This window comes from Talpa occidentalis, unplaced genomic scaffold (genome assembly GCF_014898055.3).
Source record: "Talpa occidentalis isolate TD23 unplaced genomic scaffold, MPIMG_talOcc4v2.1 talOcc4.9, whole genome shotgun sequence".
In the NCBI taxonomy this organism is placed as follows: Eukaryota; Metazoa; Chordata; class Mammalia; order Eulipotyphla; family Talpidae; genus Talpa; species Talpa occidentalis.
This window is the reverse complement of record NW_023605305.1, coordinates 101,960,463-101,980,002: the sequence shown is the minus strand read 5'-3', so window position 1 is coordinate 101,980,002 and position 19,540 is coordinate 101,960,463. Positions and strand designations below refer to the sequence as shown.

At 36.4% G+C, this 19,540-nt stretch overlaps 1 protein-coding gene across 2 annotated transcripts in view; it reads left to right on the top strand.

Moving 5' to 3' along the window:
- OLFM3 (olfactomedin 3) overlaps positions 1-19,540 on the top strand; it is a 180,303-nt gene that overhangs the window by 136,048 nt on the left and 24,715 nt on the right. The window contains exons 1-3 of one of the 2 annotated variants that reach the window (XM_037498345.2): positions 319-676; positions 10,760-10,906; positions 17,434-17,589. In XM_037498345.2, coding sequence (XP_037354242.1) covers positions 548-676; positions 10,760-10,906; positions 17,434-17,589 — 432 coding nt within the window. In that variant the 5' untranslated portion in view covers positions 319-547. Of the gene's footprint in view, positions 1-318; positions 677-10,759; positions 10,907-17,433; positions 17,590-19,540 lie in introns of those variants that run through there. The other variant, XM_054691848.1, reaches the window with a different exon arrangement.

Sequence of the window (19,540 nt, the reverse complement as noted above, 5' to 3'; positions counted from 1 at the left end):
AGTTCTCTTACTCTCTATATCTGATCATCTTGGAAATTCTTTGCAGACTTTGTTTTCATGCTCTGCTTAAAAGCACTTAGTCCATGCCCAGAGAAATCTGTAGATATTAAGTTTGGTGTTTGAAATGTGCACTTTGGCAGATCTCCACTTAAAGGTGTATTTTTTATGAAGGATAAAGAGCAGCTGATTATATTCACAGAAACCCCAGAGGAAATGAACTCTGTTGATGATAACTGACTAGTGGAGCAGGAAAAGCTCAAGTTTCTCTCTCCCTCCATCCTCTGCTCTGATAATTACCAACCAAGCCCTAGCAAGAATATTTCCTTTGATGATCCAGCAAAATGCCCAGTAAGTGAGAAAAGGAAGGGCAGGGCATTCCCCATGAGGGTGGGGAAAGAGGTTCTGTGAGCTTTCCCTGGTGATTAGAGCTGGGGAAGTTGATCTCTTTTCATGCTGTAGATGTGGCGAGCTGCAGTCACGCCTGCCGCTGCCAGCCCAGCACCAGGATCTTAATCAGTCACTATGAAAACTCATTAGCTCCACAGCAATGAGTCCTCCACTGCTGAAGCTTGGCGCTATGCTTAGTACCATGGCAATGATTTCAAACTGGATGTCCCAAACGCTCCCATCCTTGGTAGGACTGAACACCACCAGGCTGTCGACGGCTGATACCTTAGTAAGTCACTCGGGTGGGTTTGGCCATCTTGGGAAAGTAAATGCATTAAACTGGTGGGCTTTATTCTGTAAATAGCAAAGGCTGAGATTGTGCTTCTCTATGTACAAGTCTGCTTCAAAGACAGAATATTTATATGGTAAGTTTAAGTCCTGGATATTTCTTTGTGAACATTTTAAAGTCACATCAAGAAATAAATGGACTGCCTAAAATTTAGCTGTGAAAGGAAATACTTGACTCATTAAATTCTTAAGAATGAAAAGGTTTATATCACTATATCAATCTAAGGTTTGCACAGATTCTTAATGAAATGATTCATTTCTTATTGTCTCTTTTCTAATATCTGTAATGTCCCCCCAACTTTTACTACAGGGTATGTTACAGAGTATATTCTATCTAATCCAGTTTTACTACAGCAGAATAGTCCTTGGAATTCATTTCTGTGACTGCAATGCATTCAGTCAGAGAAAACATTTTTAAAACATGAGTTTTTAAAAAAAAAAACAAACCCTCACCAACTTAAAGCTTGACAAAAAGAAGTAAGTAACTGGAACAAAAGAGCACTAACTTGATAAAATCATCTCTTCATATAATTTTTTATAAAGACTACCTATCACAAATCTAACTCTTATCATCTTCATCCCCCTAAAATCAATGGCTTTTTAACCCTTTCCCCATTTTAATAGACTTTTCTGATAGTTTAAAGCATGGTTTAAGCAGCAATACTTTAAGACCTTTAAGATAAAAATGTTAAGTTACTGTTTTTTAAATAGCAATTGACAGATGCAAACAGAAGGGATATCCTGGGAAAATTAATTACCCTGCTAGCAAATAAAATGCATAGAAACAATTAGTATTTGGGACTTTACTTTTTTCTCTTTCTCTTTTTTTACCACTGGATTACCACTCCAGTGGATGTGAAAAAAGCAATTTCTAAAAGAAAAGTAACCCTACATTTTCAAGACCTGTTTGCAGTTACTACTAACAATTAAGCTATCAATCAATGTGCAATTAACTGAGTAGAGTCAGACCAAGTTAATTACATAATTGTCAGATTCACCCACTACTTAGAGGCACCACCAGAGTACATGTGAGGCACTCTGACTGGCTTAGTGTGTTCACCTTTGATGCACTTTCGGTATTTCAGAGTCTTTGTTACTGAGATTCCCCTTTTGCCTGCATCATGTATATGGTAGGAGGGATGTAAAAGAGATTTATAGCTAGAAAGTATGGTATGTTATTAACAAATAACTGCAAAACAAATTTATTTACAGAACCAAAGTTTCTCAATGTTCAAGTACGGATGGTTTCCAACAATGTGATTGTTCAATGAAATCTTTCTGAAAATGAATCTAAACTAAGAAATCCATGAATGGGTTGTATGTTAAACTTGGTATGTTGATTTGGAGATGTATATTTTGGGATCTATTGACACTGGTTTAGTTTCTTCCTGTTGTTGTTGTTGGAGCAAATTTCCAGAAGTGTGAATGATTTTTTAGGAATTTTAGTTACCTTTTAAGTTTAAAGTTAATTCATTTTCTTTGTGATTGGTAAGCTGTTGTAAAATATAAAGCACTTCTCTGGTTGATGAATGGTTTGACATAATCAAATGTTACTTTGGATGACCTGACTTTGGAAAAAATTCTAGAAACAGAGTATTCTGGAAAGTTAAAACTATAGTGTTCACTGAAATGGAAAAATCAGGTTGCAAAAGTTGTTTCTGAATGTTTGACCAAAGTGTATGCTTTATAGAAAGACTATCATATTTCCTTGCCTTGATTATTCACGATAACTGCTCACATAGGAGTCCCACAGTGAAATATATAGGAATCTGTGTTTCTTTTTAAGCTCATAAAATGTTTTTAAAATCCTAGAAACCATCCCAATTAGTTATTTTTATAATGTTTTTGGCAGCAGTGTCTTTTCTTTTTTAACTTAATCTTATGTAATACATGCTAACTAAATCTTTGTTGAATGAAACTTCAAGTGGAAATCAGGTATGTAAAATCAGTCATAGATCAAATAATTAATGATGTAACTTTGTTACAAAGTTCAATATAGCTCCACCACCTACTCCCTTTCCACAAAATTAACCCTTTGTCCCAGTCAAAATTCCTCCACAGAAAACTTAGAGCTCTCAAGAGCCTAATTGGAAATATAACTAATCTAATACACCTCCTCAACCTGCAAGTAAGAAGACTGAGTCCAAATCTCTAAATGAATAAACAGGTTTCCTCCAACTGGTTAAAGACAAAATCAAGATGGAAGCAAATCACCTACTGCAGTTTCTGGTCTGGGAATCACCCCACCTGCTTTTGCCAGTCCTTGCCCTTCCTGAGCCCTGGAAGGTTCTGTTGTCCCTGCTCAGGTGGCATCCCATGGCCTAAACTCCAATGGTCTTAGAAGGAAGGGTTAAAAGCTCCCTAGTCCCCTACAATAGTTAGGAAGACTGGCCCTTCTCAACTTTCTCTGTGTTCTCAATTTAGACACCATGAATGGAGTGAACGTGCAACTGTGAGTGAGTGAGTGAGTGTGTGTGTGTGTCTGTAAATGATACCGTAATTTCAGGCTTTCAGGCCTAGACTCCCAGCCAGGAATGGATCCCAGGCTGCAGTGGCAGCACTGACCTTTTGTTTCCCTTATCTCAGAAGCCTCTTAACTCTCCCCAAACCCCTACCTACACTGTTCCTGACTGCCTAATTAACCCTAACTTGCCCTAGGACTCAAAAAGAAACCAAAAAACACATTAAAATTTTATGTATGACTGTGGGATGTGGAATATAAAAATGGCCAAAAATACATTAATAGAAATATGAAATCTTCTTTAGAAGGATAATTTCAATGGACCTACAAATTTAGGAAAGAGAGGGTTTTACCCATTAAATGGCAATAAAATCTGTTTAATGCAGTATCTCTGAAACAAGTATGTACTTTTGATTATCTCAAAGATGAAAGAGGTTTTTAAATTTCTAGGATATTTTTGTTACAAAATTAAATATATCTCCTTTTTCAGGGGACTACGCTCCTCTTATCTTTCTTAGCATCATGAAACATTCCTTTAGGCTCTTCTTTGGCCCTGTTTTTCTTTATTTGCTTTTGTTTTGCTTCCCTCTTTTTTAGGGCCATCCACCTCTGGAGATGCTGGTGTCTGCAGAGGCAAAGTTTCAACTCAGAATTCTCAGGCCTTAGGCACTTCTCTGTAATACAGGAGTAACTTCCCCTTGAGGCTGAGTTTCTGAGAAATCCCCCACACTGTGGACTCCACACCAGGAAGAACCCCGAAAAGAGCAATTAAACAAACAGAGGACTTTGAGCAGATACCAGCTGTTCTCAGTCAGCCCAACCACTGTGATGAGAAGAGGCCCTGAAGGGGCCTGAGAGCTTAAGCACTTTGTTTTGCTACAATTCCAAAGTCCTAGCTCCCTTCTCCTCATAAATAGCTACTTCAGTACATTAGTCACTTAGAAGTTCTGTAATATGTCCTTTGGGTAAATACCCAGGAGTGGGATTGCTGGATCATATGGCACCTGCACCCCTATGTTTATAGCAGCACTATTTACAATAGCTAAGCTATGGAAACAACCCAAAATAGATGAGTGGATCAAGAAGATGTGGTATATATACACAATGGAATATGACTCAGCAATCAAAAAAGATAAACTCATGCCATTTGCAGCAACATGGATGGCGCTGGAAGGGATCATGCTCAGCGAAATTAGCCAGAAAGAAAAAGAAAAATACCAGATGGTCTCACTCATGGCAGGAATTTAGAAAACCTAAAGAAAGGACCAGGAAAAAGACTAATTATAATAAAGTAAAAATCATAATCAACAAGCAACTATTAACCAGAGACACATCACAGGGGGGAAGAGAAGGGAATAGAATGAAAACATGGAGGGTAGGTATTGTATGGGGACTATAACCATGACAAAAATGCATACATTGTGCATAAATGAAAAATGATGTAAAATTAGATAAAATAAAATTAAATTAAAATAATAACAAAAAAAAGTTCTGTAATATGAGGATACCCTGACACAAACTCTCAATGTTCTATAGTTTCTTATCCTCAACTAAACAACTTCTTTCAGTCCTGGATGAAGCTATCTGACTTCATGGTTTTATGGGACTGTTTTTCTTCCCCATATTCATTTTGGGAGAGAACGACTAAACAAAGTAAGGAGTAGGAGATGAATGAGAGAAACAAGTGGAAAATCTTGAGAGCCACAGAGAATCCAATAACTGCTTTTTAGTAGAACTGTGACATGGATAAGAGAGCAGATTTATTCTTATTTAAGTAGCTGAAGTAGAAGAGGGGCCAAAGGAGGGTCAAAACAAAGAGAAACTAAGATCCATTCCCTCAGCTTTCCACCAATGGAAGGGGCAGTGAAAGGCCTACCGTGGAGAGTTCCAGTGGAAACCCAGGGAGAATAAATAGAAGTGTCCCTGGGAGGAAGATTTAGGGCCAAGTATGTTGATTTCTCAATTCTCAGTCATTGGGATTACCAGAGTATGAGCAGAAGTGACCACCCAACCTAAATTTGCTGAGGTCTTTGGTTATTTTATTTGTTGTTGTTATTTCTTTTTTTTTTTTACAGCTCTGAGGTATACTTGAGTGGAGAATATGCACCTTTTATTTCTGTTCCAAGTTGCTTCATAAGAAAGAGGAAGAAAAATGCTATACAGTGACATCTTTATTAACACATCCTACAGAACACAGCTTCTTTTAGCGTGTTCTGTCAACATCTCTCTAATTTCTGTCCTCACATCTCTCCTCTCTCTACAACTAAAGCCATTAACATGCTAAACCACATTTCACTCTCTGAGACCAAACCTATCCTCAGACAGAAAATTTATAAGGAGTTTTCATCACTCAAGGATCTCCACTCTAAATCAAATAGATTTTAATAAATGGATTTTTTTTCTGCTTTATTTTCCTCTACCTGAAAGTACACCACTTTCACCATCTAGATTCCTTTTTTTTTCTTTTTTCCTCAGCATGTACTTTTTATGAAATGCCCAGCAACTCAGCATAGGACATAAGACCTAGCAATGTTCAGTCAGCTGATTTTGATCTCTTCAAAGGATCAGAATTTTGTCCTTTTACCTGCCTCTCTGCCTGGGTCCTGAGAAACTATTTCAGTGCCTTACACAGAATATCCACATGTGTCTTGCTGTGCCTTTACTGCTACCTATTCCTGTGGGGTGACAGTTGCTACTTGTTTCCAACTATTTAGATAAATACCTTGATACATCCCTAAAGTAGAGATTTTTGAATAATGGCCAATGGAACAGACACAGACCATCTACCTATGTGATCTTCAGAGGATAAGAATAAAGAGCTCAGGGTAAAAGTTAAAAAAACGGAATAAATCCAATATATGACATTTACCAGCCAGGTGATTTGTAAAAAAAAAAAATGCTTAAGTCTTTTGAGTTTTAGTTCCCTCATAAGTAAAATAGAAGAATGTCTATTGTAAGGTTAGTTGATTCAAGAGAAGTAAAACTAATATAAGGGAAGGGAATTTATAGACCAAAAAAACTAATGAAATGCAAGATGTCTTTATTTCTTTTTATATTTACCTCCCTCCATTCTTAGGATTCTTCTTTTCTGGTACAAAGCACCTGAAGTTTTAGGAGAACTCTTACACAGCAGCTTTATAACTAAATTGTAAGCGAAGAATCTAAACTGGGAATCCAGATGTCAAAATTATAATTTTAATTCTCCTATTTATAGTGCTCATAAGTATTTCATGGCTTTTATATTAAAAACAGCTAAATAGTTCATTCAATTCTTCTAATTAACACAAAAGTTTCCGAGAGAATTGTACCAATAATCACTGTGATTAGCAATGTTTGGCTAGCAATAAATAATATACACCTTCCAGATCCAAGTTCTGGACTTGAGAGTAGTTCAGAAAATCCAATAGGCTATCTGCCTCATAAATAAAAGGAAATGTCAGATAATCAGTGGTGCAGTGTGGTGGTTAAACTTTCAGGCTTTGAAATCAGACTGCGGCAGTACAAATTCTGCTGATTACCCCTTTTATGACCTTGAGCAAGTTCCTAACTTCTCTGAGTCACAGTTTCCTCATCTATAATGAGCAAAATATCATCACCTGGTCCATGGGGTGCATCAAAGGCAATAACTCACCGTGAGCTGCCAAGTAACAGAGTTCCACACACGGTCACTATTGCTATTACATGAGTTTTATTGATACATGAATAATATCTCCTAGAAGATAAAATAGGAACAACTTTTCCTCATGGGTACCTTAAAACCATTAAAATCTATAAACCATATCTCCTTCCACTTGACGTCTTAGATGGTTTTATTCTGATCCTTTTTTTTTTTTTCTGCCAGTATAGGTACCTTAAGAGAGAGTGTTAGGCATGTTTATAAAGGTTGCTTTAAGCTGATCCTAACACACAGGACTCTATCAAAACCCACAGCACTATCAGGAACCCTTTTTTTTTATATTAGATTTTTGCTATTTTGAGTTACTTTTTTTTTTTTTTTTTTTTTTTGCCAAAGAGGTAACTTGTTATAGTTGAGATCATTCAAACTAACTCTGTAGTAGAGAAGGTCATGACTCTTTTCGATGATTCTTACAAGAAGATAATTGGAAGTACAAACAACACTGGAGTCTTTACTTTTATTAATCTGACACTTCAGGGATAATTGTAAATGAACATCAAACCCAGTTCACCTTTCCTGCTTTCCTCATCCAGAGAACAAGTGACACCTTGCCCTATGATGATAAAGTCCTCACTAGTTAGTCAAACACCTAGCAGGTGGACAGCAATATGAATGTTGCCAAGTTTAATAATCAGTGTTTACATTGCTGTACCTATATTTTCATATTATAATTGGGTGTCTCCTGTTCTCTATTCCAAAAGTCATATTTATTCTAGGGACAAGCCTTAATTTTCTAACATAATTGAGATTTGTGTCCAATGATAGAAGAAATATATCGCTGAAACTACAGGACCTATGTGGCTATATATTAAACCTGTACTGTAACTCAGCTTAATTTTTATTTACATCATTGAAAATACTCTGCTAAGCTATTTCTATCTCCATTCTATAGATCACCTCTTTCTATTTTTTCAATACAAAAAGTTTAAAAATATAATTTTTAGGATCTTAATCGATTCTAATAATACATAATTCTAAGTCCAACTTACTATCCTAATTAGGTAGTCAGATAAAAATTCTATAAAGAATGGGTGAGGAGAATGAAAAAAGAAATGATAGCCAATTCAACACCACTGAAATAAAAGGCAGCATAGGAATCTTCTATGACCTATCTAAAAAGAGCAACTAAAAAGACAGATTTGGCATCATTTGATTTTCATCATAGATCAAAGACCAAGACTATGAACTCTTAATGATCTTTATGAGTTTTTAACTTATATCTGCCCCATGATTTTGTTGGGTTGCCTATAAGTACTCTGTAGTACTTATCACTAAAGCTCTTGAAAAGAAAAAAAAAAATAACTACATGCTAGCTAAGGGTATGTGATGAGCTGGGGCCAGGGATAGATTTGATAAAAGAGTATATCTGCTCTGCTGTGAATTCCAGAGACAGATCTCACAGACTATGCCCAATCTGCAAAGAGAGATGTCAGCTTGGTTTAATCCTTACGAGAGTTTGCTTCCAACCTAGCAAAGCACTCCAGTCTGTAGGCAAACAGAACATCTCAATAACACTGGCTATTGTGCAAGAGAGCTCACTGATGGCTTCCATTCACCTCTTTGTTTCCAGAACCATCTCAGCACCTAACCTTAAGCCTTTCTCTCCTCTTTCCTTGCCCTTGTCCCTCCAGCCTGATTTATTAAATACCTTATTTTCTAGACTCTGAATTCATTTCCCTCTTCTCCTGATCATACAAGAAACATTTTTCTGTATTCTGAATCTGAAACTCCAGAAATCATAAACAGAGAGAAAACTGAAGAATTTCAGATCCCTGCAGTTAGCTAGAAGAGGACACATTAATTTAACTGATATTTCTAAGGAAAAACAAATTAAGATGCAAACCAAATAGCTTGCCTATGTAAAATCTGTTAAGTCATTTTTTTCATCATCCATATGATTGACCTTTAAAAACAATGATCTGTATGTTTAGTGTCATAATATGGCTATGTAGCACTGGAATTCAAAGCAGGACCCTAGAACTAAGTTGTTTAAGAAAGAGGGCACCTGTGGCTATAGAGTACTTGATATGTAACTAGTTCAAGGTGAGATGTGACAGAGTATAAAATGTACATTAATTTCAGATATTTAATACAAAAATAGAAGAAAAAATAAAAGTACTCTCATGAGTACTTTTTATATTAATTGCATGTTGAAATGATTGTGTTTTGGCTATGTTGAATTAAATAAAGTATATCATTAAAATTAATTTCACTTCTTTCTACATTTTAAAATCTGGCTACCCCAAATTTGGAATGACACATGTGGCTCTCATGATCTTTCCATGGTCTGGTGATGCCCTGGAGTACGTCCCCTTCCTGCCTACATAGCTCTCTTACTACATCCAAGTGGCATGATCAGCAGATTAACTAATTTTCTCTTCTGTGAAATGGAAATAATAGTTTTTACTTTATTTTCTTTTCTTGCATAGAAGAACTGGATTGGAGGCACAAGGTGCAGGGATGAGAGGATTCACCAGACACAGAGTGGGGAACAGAACAGGTTGATCTGCTGAAATACACTGCTGAGGGGAGCAGCAAGCAAAGACAGGAGAGGTTTGCTGCACCATGTGGGTCAGCTCCCCAGCCAGGGTTTAAACTCAGGCCATTGCAGTGACAGCACTGAGACTTAACCCCTAGGCCACCAGGAAGGCCCAGTTCTTACTTCTTAAGGTGCTTCTTTGTGCTCTTGCACCAACAAGCCAATGGACATGAGCTGTCCCTTGGAATAGGGCCTCACCCTGAGCATCTGTATTCTTCAGCCTCACCAGTCCCCAAAGGGGAACTCAACTGGCATCAAGCTACCAATACTCTTGGTAGCTAGAGGAACAAGTGAGTCCTCTCTGGACAGTGCACACAGTATTCACCACTATTTCTGGTTGTGCAATGAAGATTGCATATTCAAAGAACAGTTCTTCCTGAAAAATGACTAAAAATAAAATACTTAATTTGGTACTTTCATAAAATGTAGTTCATATGGCAAATTGGAAATATCTAAAATATCTAGTAGTAGGATATAAACTAGTTGTTGACATAAGACATATAAAAGACAATACTTTGTCTAAATTGTTAAGGCAACAGATAACACATATTACATGTTTTATGAATAGTACAGACAATCCTTCAGAACAGGTAATAACCATGGGGTAAGTAAATTCAAGGTTTGTAAAGGAGGTATTCCAAGTAAGAGTAGCAAGTTGAGCAGCATACTAAGATCTGAATCCAGGACATAAACTAATTTGATTAAAGAAAAGTTTCATACAAGAAGGTACAAGGGGGTAAACTAGAAGCATAAATAGGAAGTAGGTTGCAGAAGAACTGGAAGGCTACTTTAAGGTTCCAAGGAGCGAACATGATAATTACCCAGCAGTAATTTAGGAAGGTAATTTAGAAGACTATGCCAAAATACTCCAACTCTTCTAGAACTCTATATCCTTTGCAAAACAATCTTGTTCTAATTATTTTTACCCTAGAGTCTCACATGATACATTTTCAGCCTTATTACATGGTAAGTTCCTACGAGTGACTAAGATAACTAGGTAGGTAGTTATCAGATAACTCTAATAACTAAGCATCTGATTATCAAATACTTTAAAGTTGCACTGAAATATCCAAATATGATAAAACACATACTTGGGGAGGTAGGTTAACAAAGTTAATAATATGGAAACTAACAAAAGAGAAATATTCTCTTTTGGGGCATTGGTAAAGAAGGTATATTTTAATGAAGCTGTGCTTTCTATAGAAATTATTTAATCATTTTTTTTTCTTTTTGAACTTTAAAGAATAAAACACAGAATGTTAATGATCAAAAACAGATGTCTGCTGAAAAGGATATGAATCCACATTCTCTTTATCCTATAACGGGCATTTGCCATCAATTTCCTCAGACTCAGATTAGTCCTAAAGAAGGCTGGCAAGTATACAGCTCGGCCCAGGACCCTGATGGACGATGCATCTGCACAGTGGTGGCTCCAGAACAAAACCTGTGTTCCCGGGATGCCAAAAGCAGGCAGCTCCGCCAATTGCTGGAAAAGGTAGGTGTCCTGTGTCCCCTGTGCTGATTTTTATTGAAATGTACTGTTCTTTGAAAAGGAAATGGGAAAGCAGTAATAGTGTGGGTCCTTCCCATTTTTGTCTGCCTTGTCAATAGACTTATTTCTTTTTTTTCTTTTCTTTCTTTTAATATATTTTTTACATCATTGTTCATTTTATGCAATGTTTGCTTCCCCCCAACTCCCCTCAGGCTATGGGGACTACAAATAGACTTGTTTCTTGAAAGAAGTATCTCAAGTTTCCACTTTGCTTTGTGTACATAACTTACTTTTCCCAGCTGTTGCTTCTTAAGACTGACTCTGTATACTACATCTTAATATCCAAGTCAGTCTCCTTAAGAGAAAAAAAACACATGAAGTCTTATTTCAATGTCAGAAAATGAGCCTTAACTTGCAGGATCTCACACTAAACCCTTTGAACTCATACTTTTGTGTCCCATTAACAACCGTAGAAAGAAGTTAAAATAAAGGCATGAAATATGCAAGCTATCTGGACAGATAATGAATAATTCCAAGTATTTATCATCATTCTGTAAGTTATTCCTTTGAACATTAAGCTCTTCCATTTCATTGGGTAGCATTCTATTCATATAATTTATTTAAGCGAGATCTGTTAGAATCAAATGTGGAATGCCCTTGATTTATTCTCTTTTAAAGATAAAAGATTACAAAATGTTATTAACATTTAGTATGGGGAGAAAAAAATGTTTAGTATGGGGAGAAAAAAAAACAATTATTCTCATTCAGACTTTCAGTATGTTGAGATCTGAATCTAATAGGACAGCTGGGACAGCCAGACTGATGGGAGTATGACAACATGTTTGAATTTTAAATACCATCAGGGATAATAAGATAAATTAGAAAGTAGGTGCATTTTTTTAAAGCCCATCATGCTCAACAATTCATTCTGTGAGATATAATTTCCATGATCATCTACCTAATTATGGCATTGAATAGCAACTTTTTATGAAAAATAAAGAGCAGCTAGAAAAATGAGAGCACTGAATTAGTTAATACAGGATCTTTAGTTTATACAATTTCAAGCTTAGTCATAATAACTTTCTTCCACTGCCATGTAATGAAAATGTTTCCTTTGCATCCATTATTTGGAAGTCAATCAATGCTCCAAATTTTAAGGAGATTTTTCATTTTTCATACCAAGACTAGTCTGTTTCCCCCCTTCTCTAAAGAGCTATCATCATCTATTGACTCTCTCTTTTTAATTCTCTTGATATAAGATCTCATTTTTCCAGCTCCACCAAATCCATCCCCCAGACAGAAACATATGTCATTTACATTTCAGTTAATGAGTCTAGCTAATATGCCTCTTAACTGTTAGAAATCATGACATATGAATTATGATGATTATTCTTAGGGCTCATTTTCTAATCTTGATTTTGTTTATTTCTATAAAAAAATCCAAATATATAGCTTAATAATGTTTGGTGAGTAGGGAAATTAATTACATTGGTAAAAAGACTTAATCTTTTAAATCTAATGTTGCTTTTTGATTAAATTATATTTCCCCCCAGATTGCTAGCTTTCTGTTCCAATCTTCTTTTCTGTTCAGAAATACATTTCTTCTATATCAACTATACTGATAAATATGTTCTTAGATATAATCTTATTTGTGTTACTATCTTTCAGTAGAGCAATGCATACACAAATCCACACAAAAACTCAAATTCTTAAAAACAGTTGTAAAAATTCAAATAAAGTGGGGCCTCCCCAGTGGCACAGTGGATTGAGCACAGCAGCACTGTGAAGCTGTCCACAGCCTCTACAGCGTGGATTCAATTCCTTGCCGGCCAGGGAGATACCCACATGGTGCAGCAGACCTCTCCTGTCATGCCCGCTGCTCCCCTCAGCAGTGCTTTCAGTCTGACTGCTTGTTCTGCTCACCGTTTTGTCTCTGGTGAATCCTCTCATCCTCCCACACCTCTGGCCTGTACCCCAGCTATTGTATATACAAAAATAAATCTTTTAAAAAAAATTCAAGTAAAGTAAAGAAATAGATAATATCCTCTACAAGCCTAAAGTGAAATGTAGTCTAGAACTATGATAAAACCAAGAATTGATGAAGGATGAATTAAGCACAAAAAGTACAACCAAGGAGGTTGGTTGAAAGCAAGCATTGCAATTCATATGCATCAATTCAAATTGATGCATCCAATATGCAATTTGATCAATGTTTTAAAGAAATTCTAGAAAAAACACACCTTTAAAAGGTTATCAATACCTAAGTACCAAAGACACAAATAAAATTTATTAACAAAATCAAGGTCACCACAAATTTGATTTACCAATTTTCAAATTTATCTTTTGGTAGTAATTAAGCCAACAGAGTCTGAAGAATAAATTGAGCGTACACCTATAAGTGGCCCAAGAGGAGTCAGTATCACTGGTGACTGCAATGACCACCCTGCCCAACCTCCCTGAAAAATAAAGATATTTGACACAAACATCCCTTACACTGACTGAGCTAGCCACTGCTGTCACCCCTGTAGTTTCATATAGTTGAATGATATCAGATGACAGACAAGAACAAAACCTTAAAGCAGCTTATTCACCGTAACCAGAGGATTCATTTAGTCATATGACAAGGAAACACTGCTGTTAGTAAGAATATTAATAATAACAGTTCCCCTTTATTTTATCTACCTCCATTCCATTCAATCATCACAACAGACAGTTGTCCCTCAAAGTTTACCTAAAAGGAAACTAGTGCTTTTGAGATTAAAAAAACAAAACAAAACACCAATCACTCTCAACCATTAGATTGTGGCGCTATACCAGGTCAGCTCTGTATTTTCTCAATATGTTGTTAATGTCGTCCAGAATGCCATGGCTGGTGTTCATGCTCATTTAAGTAATCCTTTGTCAAACATTTTAAGTATCCATGTTACTGAATATTAGAAAAATTATAATTGGTTTTAAAATATTTTATGTATTAGTGTGCCCAAACTAAGACTGTTCAGTTCCAAAAAGGTTTGTGTGTTAATTATGTAGCCTTCCTACACAGTTGAAGATGACCCGCATTATCTAGGTCACACTTATTTCTAAAGTGATTTTTTTTTTTTTGAAATAGAATACTGACATCATCCTCACCAATAAAATAATTTTGAAAAACAAAGCAGTGATATTTCACTTAAAGATTTCCATCACACAATTGAATACTAAAGGTTCTTTGAGGCCCTACAACAAAGGAATCTCTGTTTCTTTTGTTAACCCTAAGGTTATACAAACATATTGAGCTGTGGGCTTTTTTCCCCCAAGTAGCTCCCACAGTATTTAAGCATGAGAGTGGATAACAAATTAACAAAAAAGTTAATTTGTGTTGAAGCTCAGAAAGGGCTCAGATATTTTCTTTACACAAAGAACCAAGCTGAGTTGTAAAGCATCAGAGACAAAGAGACAATGAGAGGAACCACAGCAGACAGGCCTCCTTCCTACAAGCGTAATTGGGAATTTAGTCTCTGGTATCATCAGGACAGTGGTTCTCAGTGGGTCTCTATAATCTGTGAGAAACTAAACAATGCACAGTGCAGCTATCAAGAAAAGCAAAAGGCAGCCCAGAGCCAAATCCTTGCCAATTAGACTCCCCCATCTCTAGCCATTACCCCAAATGCAGTTCTTACAATTATGTGGGCTTCTGCTTTTAGAAAGCCACAACCAGGGCCCTCCCTGGTGGCACAAGGGGTTAAATCTCAGCACTATGAAGCTATCAGCAGTCACTGCAGCATAAGTTCAATCCCCAGGTAGGGAGCTGACCCACATGTCACAGCAGACCTCTCTTGCCTTGCCCATTGCTCCCCTCAGCAGTGTATTTCAGACAACCTGCCTGTTCTGCTCCCCGCTCCATCTCTGGTGAATCCTTTCACTCTCCCATGCACCTCTGTCCTATACCCCAGCTCTTGTATGCATAAATAAAACAAATCTTTAAAAAGAAAAGTCACAACCGAGTCTCAGCAAGAATCCAATGTCTTTTCCCACATCACAAATAAGGTTGAAAATGAGCTTGATAGAGTAAGTCAGTGACAAAATTAAAGGGAGGCTGTTTTAATTTTATCCAGAATATTTCACCTGCCTATCATTTTCTAATTACACACTCTCCCTTCTACATAGAATTCCTACCAGAGTATGTTGGCCATGCCAGTGATGGTTGTCTTCATAGACAAATGCCATATTCAAACACACAGTTTCTTTAACACACTTAGCTTTTCTTTATTCATACATAACGATAATGAAATTGAAAATTATTTTAAAGCACTGCATTTATCTAAGATGTTGTTACCATGCTTTCGGTGTTGTCTCAATAATTTTGTGCTGTTAAAAGTTTTTTTTTCCCTAATAAAACTTTTTGAAAGTCTGAAAGTAAGTAAAGAAGTATGTGGAAGTCATGGAGTGTTATAGCCTAGCTAGTGACAGGTGAAGGAAACTGTCTTTAAAATATTAAAATATAAATTACCTATTATTCTATTCTCTTGGAAGACTAAGATAATTTTACCCAAAGAGATACTTATCAAGCAATTATTCTCATAAGGTCTTGCTAATAAAAGCAATTCCCTGCCCCCACCAATCATACACTTTACACAATTAGTTTTAATATAAGCTAGAAAGCAATATCTCCTGAAAAGACAGGATTTGTAAAGGGCAGGACTATGGATCAAGACAGCAAAAAATGAAACAGGAAAATGTGATCTACTCTGACAGAAAAAGTAGAGGAACTAAGAGAAGCCAAGACAGAGTTCTCTGCCTTTTCTGCTTGTCCCAGTTCTGAATATATCAACAATGGACTCTTTACAGCAAGCTGGCTCACTAAGCTTCATGACTTTACCTGATGACAAAAATTTGTCTCTAAATAAATCAACCCTTTCTTATTTGTAACTCACAGTTTTTGTAATGAAAATAACTCCTTACTTATTCCATAAGCAATATTTGTTCAAACATAAATGCAGTAACACATAAAAGTATACAAAACAGTAAACCTCACCTGAAATTCTACAACTATTTTTTTGGTGCCCATAACTTCATGTATCAATTATGCAAATAAAATATGATTCTGCAAATGGATTAAAACATTAACTTACGGGCCTCCCCTGGTGGCACAGTGGTTGAGCACTGGGCTGTGAGGCTGCCTGCAGCCTCTGCAGCGCCAGTTCGTTCCCCGGTCGCCGGTGAGGGTCCCACAAAAAAAAAATTAACTTACTAGGCACCCCATTCTATAATATTTATTTTATTAGTTCTCAACCACACTTTACTCCACACCAGAAAACTAGTATTAGCCGCCTAATATATTCTCCTGATCCTTTCCTACATTTCTCCCTTATTTTTTGTTTATATACTCCATTTTCTTTTACATGTAATTATGTACATGTAATTATGTGCATATGTGTGTGTGTGGGAGAGAGATTTGATCTAGAATAAAAAGATCTAACTATATAAAGACAATTCCATTTACTTTTCTCATTTGTTTGTTTTCTCGTGGAAATCCCTCTGTGTTGAACATTACTTCTTAAAATTTAATCAACATAGGAATCAACTGGGGATCTTGATAAAATACAGACTCTGATTCAGTAACTCTGTAATGGGCTCCAAGATTCTGCATTTCTGACAAGCTCCCAGGTGGTGCCAAAGTTTTTGCTCTGCAGACAATATTTTAAGTACCAGAGGTATAGACATCCATTTTATTCTCTGTAGCTGTTTATTCACATTCCATTCCTTGACTTATTTATGAGTTCTCCTATAATTATTAGTTTTCACTTTGTTTTCAGGTTTTTGCTGCCACAAACATTAAAACTTCCTTTCTTTCCTCATTTCAAGATGCCTGTAGAGGTCACCCGCTTCCTACTAAGTAGCCTGAGACTAAACAAACCTGGGCCAGTGCCATCAGCTTAAGATACCCATATTGCTCACATGCCAAACACTTGCTACAGTTGCCATTTTTAGATCTCCAGTATGTTCCCTGAGTTAGAAGGTATCCCAGAACTATTACCACCAGTCTTAACCAATTGGGTCTCTCACCCCTGGGATTACTTCAGAGATGCATTTTGAAAAAAAATGCACTAGAACGAATGATCTCTAAGTATGCTGAATACTCACTATTATCCATAATTGCTAGGCATCCCAGCTCTTTAATATGTCAGATTTGTACACAGAAACTATTTGTTTTCACATTTAACAAATTGGGGCATTGTAAGCTTAAAAAACCTGGGAATGAAAAATCTATTTTAAGAATTCATTTTTCTTATTTATTAGATTCCTATTTAGAGTCAGTCAGTTTTAATGCTAGAATGCCCCTTTTATTATTTTCTGCCTAGGTGTAATTTTCTCTTGCTGAATTTTGTGGATATTTATCATGAAGAATTGTCCTACTACTAAAAAAATGTGTAGAAATGCAGTTGTGGATTTGGCACTGCTAGTTCTTAATGTCATTTTTACTGCTTCAGTAGTGAATGAATATACCTGTAAATAGACAATAATGTATAGTCAATGTTCATGTTTAACAGGTTCAGAACATGTCCCAGTCTATTGAAGTCTTAAATTTGAGAACTCAGAGAGATTTCCAATATGTTCTAAAAATGGAAACCCAAATGAAAGGGCTGAAGGCCAAGTTTCGGCAGATTGAAGATGATCGGAAGACACTAATGACCAAGCATTTTCAAGTAGGTTTGACTTCTACAATCTTGTCAATCCAAATGAGACATTGAGTGCAATGGACAGCCAGTGTGGCACTCAGCTAGAAATAACTATGCCTTGGCCCATGCATGCAATGTTAAAGACTCATCGGGGACGTCAATCATCTTTCCACTGGAATTGACCATTAGCTGGTATTTGGAATGCATGGAATGCTTGCTATAAAAAGAGCCTCACCCTCCTATAGCTAGGCGGAGGTTTCAGATAGATAGATTTACAAGCGTTTGAATTTCTATAACAAGGGGATAAAATCATGGAAAATGAATAAGTCAAGTTAATAAAATTTTTTGATAAATGTGTACCCTGCTAATGCGAAAAATAAATAATATTAATCTAAATTATTAAAAAAGGCAAATAATACCATTACTAATAGCATTGTAAAAGGAGGGTCTTATAATTTTATAGTTTTTTTAAGACCTTCAGTTGTTTATTGGCAATTCTCTAGACACACTGACAATGAAGAAAGTGCTTTTAAGTATGCTATCAAGATATAAATGATGTTGATGACATGATGTTATAAATGATGACAATGTCATAGAGAAAATCTGACTATGACAATGCTATTTAAACCTTTATTAAAAATGTCTATGTTACAAAGTCTTAGCAGTTTATAAACTGCACTGTGGTTTTATAAACATAATAGCCTCTGTTTTCCCTGCCAACTGGAAGTGAGAATCACTGCAAGTGGAGTAGGAGTGGGTCTGAAAGTAAGGTCAAGCAGGAGAAGTGCTCTTCACATAAATGGTGAAGCAAGAGATGTAGTGACATGCAGCAAGGTCTCCTCACAGCATGTTCCTATGGCAGAAATTTTCATGGTTTTGTAATTTTCTTCACTGGTGCAGAGAAGAGGTATAGAAAACAGTCTTCCATGGACCAGTTTTAAGTTCTATAAGAAAGACACCAGAAGTAACAGAGAGTAACAACTTGAGGGTATTGATGAGAAATTGGACTAAAAAGATGACCCAGTAATTATATGGTGAAGAAAGACTCAAACAAGCTCAGGAGGCTAAAAAATTAGAACAAATTAGAGCAAGACATAGAAGATAGGATAAATGTTAGGGATTATCCAAATGACAGAATGAGTAAACCGGAAGAATAGGGAATTTGGGGGTGGGGAGTGATAATAGAGAAGAATTTAAGACTAGAAAGCAAATTAATTTTAAGTAATACTTTTGAGAATGTACTGTTGTACATGCATTGGGTCATCTGCTGATACATAATACATCACCTCTCTTCTATGAAAGACAACAGATAAAATTGATAGTAACTAAAGACATAAACAGCACCAAGCAGCACAAAGGGAAGATTGATCGATTTTGTGTGGAGAACATCAGGGGAATAATTCTAATATTAGACAATACTTAAGAAAGACATTTAGACTCACATCCTCCCCTGTTAAGAAACAAACACACACTAAAGCATAGAGGTGACTGACACACAAAGGTTTCAACGTCAGTTTTCAACATTCAGGCTAAGGATATGGACTACAGGCAATTCTGTGACAGTCTGATCCTGGGGCCATCAACAAAGGAGGTGCCTGGGGAGCATGACCAAAAAGGAAGAGGGACAGAAGGAAAGGAGCTCAGGGGGTCTGGTGCAAAGTGAAAATCACTCAAGCTCAGTTGGATGATATGGAACTCTGGGATGCCAATGGGCAGCTTGAGGGTGCCAGGGCTGGCAGAGCCAGGAACACATGACAAAATGTGCATATGGGATAGCCTGGTGAATACAGGAAACAAACAGAAAAGATACTGATCTGAGGGAAACTCAAGGGTATAATTTGCCTATTCTGTAAGTTTTCCTAATAGCACCCAGGCTCTCTACAAGAAAATCTAATTTTCAGGCAGCACCCTATAATGATTAAAAAAAAGAAATGTAATTCATGTAGTCTAACTAGATACTGAAATTAAATGTCAAAAT